General features: G+C 43.0%; 1 protein-coding gene across 1 annotated transcript in view; it reads left to right on the plus strand.

The window, feature by feature from the left end:
• If (integrin subunit alpha inflated) overlaps positions 1-6,083 on the plus strand; it is a 134,276-nt gene extending 128,193 nt beyond the window's left edge. Inside the window, exons 12-13 of the mRNA XM_076312916.1 lie at positions 2,020-4,107; positions 4,514-6,083. Of these exons, the coding sequence (XP_076169031.1) occupies positions 2,020-4,107; positions 4,514-4,588 (2,163 nt within the window). The 3' untranslated portion in view covers positions 4,589-6,083. The remainder of the gene's footprint in view (positions 1-2,019; positions 4,108-4,513) is intronic.
• Positions 6,084-7,170: the final 1,087 nt, after the last annotated feature.

Consider the following 7,170-nt stretch of genomic DNA (forward strand, 5'->3'; position numbering starts at 1 on the left):
TTATTTGGTATCTCGAGTATCTAACTCATTCTCCTTTGGACTCGACAATCTCGTAAACCTCCTTTCGTAGGGTACATTCGAATAATATTTAAAAGAAGTACATCTGAAAGAAGAAGTAAATTTGCGATGGGTTTCGAATTTCTAGAATCTGGATTGTAGATTTTCGGGGTCTACAGAGTTGTTTAACGATATTATCTAATAATTACGGTAGATTGTTATTTTCAGAAACCGATCCTTCGGACGGTACATTTTAACTCTTAACGAACGTACGTCATCTCCTACGTGAGATTATCCTTTTCACCGTATCGCGTCTACTTGGTACGTGATATGGTAACTTTTACCGTATCGGATGTACGAACGAGTAACTAAAGCTTGAATTAAAATTAAAAAAAAGAAATAACGGGCAAAGTAAAAAGTTTTGAGCATTTTTCGTTTATACATCTCACGATGTATACGTTGCATCTTGTCGTTCTGTACTGCGACTTAAAGAAGACTTTAAAAAATACGCTTTAGAAAAAGTTCTCCGACAGTTTTGTGTTTAGCGAATCCAGTTGTGTGTTAGAGCGTTCCAAAATGGAGGTAAAAAAAGAAAAAAATTGGATACATTCTTCGATACCACTACGACCAAGGAGAAAAAGCGGAGCAGAAAAAAATTTGTACCGTTTATGGACCTAATACAGTATCGAATGCAACAGCAATGCAGTGATTTCAACGCTTCCGATCTGGTAATATGGACGTCGAAGATGAGACACGCTCTGGTAGGCCAATCGTCGAAAATGTTGATAAAATCGTGGAAATCGTCGAGTTGGACCGGCACGCAGCACTTATTCCATTCACCAGGAACTAAAGATTAGCTAGAAAACCGTTTGGAACCATTTGCACGAGGCTAGTTTGGAAAAGAAACTCGATGTATGGCTGCCACACGAATCGACGCAAAAGAACCTTTTCGAGCGAATCGATGCCTGCGATTTTTTGCCGAAACGTAACGAAATCGATCGATTTTTGAAGTAGATGGTGACTGGGGATGAAAAATAGGTCACATACGAGAACAACAGGTGAAACAGATCGTGGTCTAAGCACGGTGAACCGGCCCAAACGATCACCTAGCCCGGATTAACGACCAAGAAGGTTTCAGTGTGGATTTGGTGGGATTGGAAGGGAATCCTCCATTATGAGCTGCTCCCATCGGACCAATCGCTCAATTCGGACCTATACTGTCAACAACTGACCACATTGTAGCAGGTAATCGACGAGAAACGTTCAGAATTGGCCAATAGGGAGTGTGTTGCGCGAAGACACGAAGACAACGCCAGACCCCATTTATCTTTAACGACGCGCCAGAAGCTCCGAGAGCTTGAATGAGAGGTTATATCGCACCTCTGGGCTTCGTATAGCCCAGACCTGGCCCCAAGCGATTATCACCTTTTCAAACATTTGAAAAATTTTCTTCTCGGTAAAAACCAGCCTCAAGAGAGGTAAAGTTTGTTCACCAGCCTCAAGAGAGCTCGTTTGTGAAAACGAGCTGGTCAAGTTTTTCAGCAATAGGGACGAGGACTTATTCGATCGCGGAATGATGAAATCGCCTTCATAATGGACAAAAGTTATCAAATGAAACAACGCATATTTCATCTAACTCCAAAAATTCTAAGTTTGTTAATTTCATCGTCGAAATGAACAGAAAAAACGCTCAGAATCTTTTACTCCGCCTAATATTTGACAAAGAATGTTTGCACATTGAAAACGTTAAAATGTGTTTTTATGCAAAAACAAAATGTCCTTTCGTATCGAGCAGAGTTGGTGCAATATTTTTCGCGTACGCGTCCAGCAGCGAGTCAGATCCGAAGGGTTCACGTTCGGTTTGTTTTCACTTTTCCACTTTTACAAGTACCATTGAAAAAAGTGTCATTTTCGTTTTATGTCTAATCCTTTTCAACGTTACGTTAATCGTTCTTTCCTTTCAACGAACCGACGAGACGTCCCGTTTAAATGAAATGAAACGATTCCTCGAACGTGTTACAGTTGGACCAACGCAGAAGATCGTACTCTCATCACTTGGACCCATCGGGCGTGACCCTGGACGAGTCACGATCGGGCAAGACGATCTACGTGCAGAGCGGATTCGACACGGAGAGGAACAAGATGAACGAAAAGGAGGAGGTGGGGATCAATAGCGGGGACAGTTCCGATATCCAGAAATCACGTCACTCGTCGTTCTCCTCGTCGAACGTCGCCACTGGGGACACCACGAGGATCCAATTGTCGACCACGGGCGACAAACCCAACGTCCTGACCACGTCGTACACGCAGAACAACACCGACACGATCGAGACCGGGAACCGTGTGGTGATCTTCAACGCGGAATCCGGCGGTTACGAGAACACCGCGACGTTGGGTGGCAGTTTCCGTCCCAGCGACGAAACCACCTTGGGTTCGAGGATTCCGAGTATCGACGATCAACGCGTACTTCGTACCAACTACTCGGAGACGTTCGATAATCGCGGTGGCGAAACGAGAGTCGGTGGTGGCGGTCGAACCGTGTCCACGTCGGGGACGTTCGATTCCGAGATGAACCAGAGCGAGAAACGTTACCAAGAGTTACTGCGACAACAGGAGGAGGAATCACGGCGATTGGAAGAGCAGGAACGCTCGGAACGCGAGAGGGAACAGAGGGAACAGATGGAACGTTGGGCTCAGAAACGACAACGGGAGGAACAGGAACGTCGTCGTCAGGAAGAGGAACGGATGAGGTTGTTGCAAGAGCACAAGGAGATGGTGGAACGTCGTATTCTGGAACGACAACAACAACGTTTGCTCTACGAGAAAAGAAAGGAGGAGGAGGAATTCAGGAGACAGTCGGAGGAGAGAAGGCTGGACGAGGAGTCGAGACGATACGGTGCATCGTCCGAGTCCGAGCGTGGATTCGTCACCGGTGATAGAGAGGAGACCGTACGTGGCGGTGAATTCGGATTCGAGTCGGGCAACGTTACCTCCACGCAGGATTTGGAACGATTGTTCGGCTCGCTCTCGAAATCGGCCACTGGGTACAGGTTGTATCACAGACTGGGCAGACAGTACGTCCAGTTCAAGGGGAGGTTCCTAACGGCCGCCGATGGAAAGGAGTACATAGAGTTCCAAGACAACTCCATGTTTCCACTCCAGGATCGTTACGGGAGTCAAAGCTACTCCGCGTCCGGCGAACCTCAGGACACTCGGTTCTTGAACATCGAGGGCGAACTTCTGATCGATTCCAACGGAAAAGGATTCATCGTTCTGAAAGACGGCCGTAGATTCCCGTTGCAAGGATCTTTCAGCTACACGGAGGAACGGTCGTTCACTTTGGGCGATACCCACGGAACACGTCAGGGTGGCAGAGGTTCCAACGATTACGAATCGAAGAGCTTCACCAGCTCGTGGAACGAGGAGTCCGGTCGTAACGAAGATCGTGGGAAGGAATACGAGTCGACGTACACCAGCACCCACGAGGAGAGGAGAACCGAGGACAGAAAGGTCACCAGCAGGGTCTACGGAAGGGACAATCGCGAAACGTTCGACGACGAAACAACGACCGATACTACACCGAAATCGGACACCAGCTCCAGGCTGAAACGTGGCAGCGACATGATCGACGTGAAGGAGTTCAAGAAGTTCGAGAGGCTGCACAGACGCACCAGGGACGTGGATAAAGACGTTCAAACGGACGACGGCGAGTTCGATGGGAAAACCGATTACGAGAACGATCCCAGGACCCAGGGACCGGTCGGTCCTTGCGATTCGGCGAAATGCGTCATGCTGAGGTGCGTTGTCGGTCCCCTGAAAAAGGATCAGGAAGTCTGGATCGGCGCTAGATACAGAGTAGACGCGAGAACACTGAAGAAAGTGGCCGTACAGGAGAAGGTCAGGATTTCGACGAAATTGGTAGCTCGCGTCACCAAGCAGCCGTTTATCGGTACACCTGCTGAACAGGTGATCAAGAGCCGGGAAATTAAAACGAACGTTGAACCAAGTGCGACGCCATCTGCGCCGGATGTTATTCCACTCTGGGTGGTGGTTCTCTCAGCATGCGCCGGAACGATCATACTCTTGCTACTTATTTTCCTGCTTCACAAGGTTTGTTTACACAAATTATCTACAAACGTGGAACAGGGCGCTAGATCGAGACGTATGTTTATTTACAGGAGAATAATATCGTCGAATGTTTCGATCGACAAGATTCACGTCATTATTCACCGTACAATGTGTTGATTTGGTATACCGTTTAGTCTCTTTAGCGAATATTATTCGTATCGGTCTGGTCTGTTAACATCGTTGCTTTGTTTACAAAAGTATACTCTGTAAGACATTTTTTAACTCGAAAAGACAGTTTGGTTCACACAAACGCTGTTTGTATTAGGTAGTATTGAGAGATCGGAGCACTTCGTTCCGCGAGGCGGGAAAGGAAATTTAAACGACTCGTTTTACACAAGAGATTCGTATAATTGGTGTATTAACGATACTTGTTGTTTTTGTCGTTCAGTGCGGGTTCTTCAAGAGGCACCGACCATCCGACGCTCCGGAGAGGCAACCACTGAACAGGAACGGTCACTTCTAGTACGGGAACGACCACCACCGAAACCTTGATCCAGGATCGATCGGTGGAGAATCCTTCCGGAAGTAAAATCGTCGAACGACATCGATCGAGCGAACGAGCCACGACCAAGTGCCTTAAACTCGCGAATCTCTCGAAGGAGCGGGAATATGCATTCGTTGGATCGCGTGGAATTGTTCGTAGAGAGTTCCGCCGCGCGTAAACGAGAATAATTTTAATTTAACATTCGCGAGTGCCTTTATCTCCAAACCGAACGAGAAACTGCTAGAGTGAATTACAAAGGTTCTGGAGCGGTACTGCGATCTTTTTACTGCCACTGAATACTCCTTCCAGCTCCTGCAGCTCGACCATGCAAGTTTCTAGTCAGGAGACGTCTTCTTTTTTATTTTATTTCTTTTTTAAATCTGTAATTTACTTAAAACCCCTCCCGTTCGTCAACAGAAGCGAACGAACTCGGTGATCGATCGATCGATCTGCCTCGGTGCGCACAATTGAGCAGATTTTCATTCGGGAATGAAAAATAAATAATTCGCCAAAATGTCTTCCTAATCGCGAAACATAGACGAAAGTTATCTCGTAACGAGAAGTTTATCGATCGGAGCTTACGAAAAAAAAATGAGAAAATTACAAAGAGAATTGTTTTGTGTCTACGTACGTAAAAATAATTTTTAAATTCCATTCGTTGAAAATATTGTAAGAACGATAATTAAGTTTCGAACGTTTTAAGAATTAACCGACGATTGCCGTGGAATAGTATCGGAATGGTTCGACATGTTTTTGTTCCGTTATAAGTGTACAGAAACGGTGGCTAATTATATATTGTAAATATATTGCAATAGAGCACAAAATTATAAGGGTTTTCCTGGGATTCCCAAGGAATGCTCAAACTTTCGTTTGAAATAGCTTTTCTTTCTGCTGACACAAAGAAATATGTTAAAATTTCGCGGTAAAACTTACGCGAGATACACTGTTCACTTTATTTATGATCCTTACCGATAGAACGCTTGAAATTGTAATCGCTCGGTTTAGTATTCTATCGTAAAGAATTCGATTGGCTCGAATGTTTTTCCGTCGACTTGACGATTTAATATCGATAGATCTCATCCGATTTGTATTTTCTTTTCTTTTTTAACGCGGAAGTGACCTCGAGAACGGGAACCTTTGATTATTTATTAAATTTCTACATTATATATGTATATGAAACGTATGATAGAGCGTCGTAACATGAACGGGGATCTGCCTCGTGTGTATGTGTGTACAATCTTGTAAATTATTAATTGTATTACTAAAATTATTCAGAAAAAAAAAGATAGCTAACGCAATAATAATTATGTAGAAAGTAAACAAATTCCTGAGAAATACGGACAGGTAGAACTGACTTGTACATACAGACTTAAGATGTAATATTAAAAAAATATATATATATATATAAAATTAATATTAATACTAAAGTTGGAGTTTTTTTTTTTAACGAAAATAAAAATTATTACAAACTTGATCAATTTTTTAATTTCGGGACAATTTTACTGAGTTATTGTTTCAAATATTAATTTATCGGAGTATTAATAACCGAAGAGTACTATAAGGACTTGAATACTAATAGTTAAGTCGAGGAACTTTCGTCTCCACTTGTTCCAAGGTTGTTGGAGGTGTTCCACTCATCGTATTCTACTTCGCAGATTTACCTCTCAAATTTTCTCGAATCGTGAGTCAACTTTTAACAATTGGTTCCTCAAAGTAATACATATATGGAAAAATCAGAAATCTAAACCAACCAATCACTCCGCTTAATGAAACATCATCGCCAAGAAATCTGTCATTATTGTTACACTATGACTTCCAAATCAAACATACTAGTCAGTCAAAGAGGAGAAATCGATACATATAAGGAAAAATCAGAAATTTAAACCAACCAATCACTCCACCTAATGAAACATCATCGCCAAGAAAACTGTTATTATTGTTACACCATGACTTTCAAACCAAACATACTAGTCAGTCAAAAAGAAGAAATCGATCAATCGATTAATTAATACTTTTTACGGACAAAATACACCTTTAAAATTCTCGTATGGTTGTATTTGTATTCAGTTGTTATCGTTTAAATGTACTACGCTTATATACCTTATGACAACGTCACGCTTGAACTCTACACCTTGAACTTGAACCGAGTTGAAGTAAAATCAATTGGCCGCTCAAGGCCACAGAGGGATTATCCCACAGTAGAGTTTGGCTGTTTTGATGCTCTATTTCTCGCCTTTTCGCGCATGCCTATAGATACGTGATCTCTGTCTCTCGAACAGACTAACAGGTATAAAAAGAGGGGTCGTGCTCGATGAAATTCACAGTAGGGTTTAGTGATCTTGAGCAACCGGTTCAATGTGCTAGCAATATTAATTTGTCACTTTTCACGGTGAAAAAATCGAGCATCGTTTGATCGCGATTCCGTGTTACATATTATGGCATATGCAGTGAAAGAGAAAAAGTCAACGGTGCTAAACTAAAAAACATTTATTGACCCACCCTTGAACAAAACTGTTTACATAGAAATAAATAAATGAATTTTCGGAGTTTCGAAAAAAGTT

The sequence above is a fragment of the Ptiloglossa arizonensis genome, chromosome 5, assembly GCF_051014685.1.
Source record: "Ptiloglossa arizonensis isolate GNS036 chromosome 5, iyPtiAriz1_principal, whole genome shotgun sequence".
NCBI lineage: Eukaryota > Metazoa > Arthropoda > Insecta > Hymenoptera > Colletidae > Ptiloglossa > Ptiloglossa arizonensis.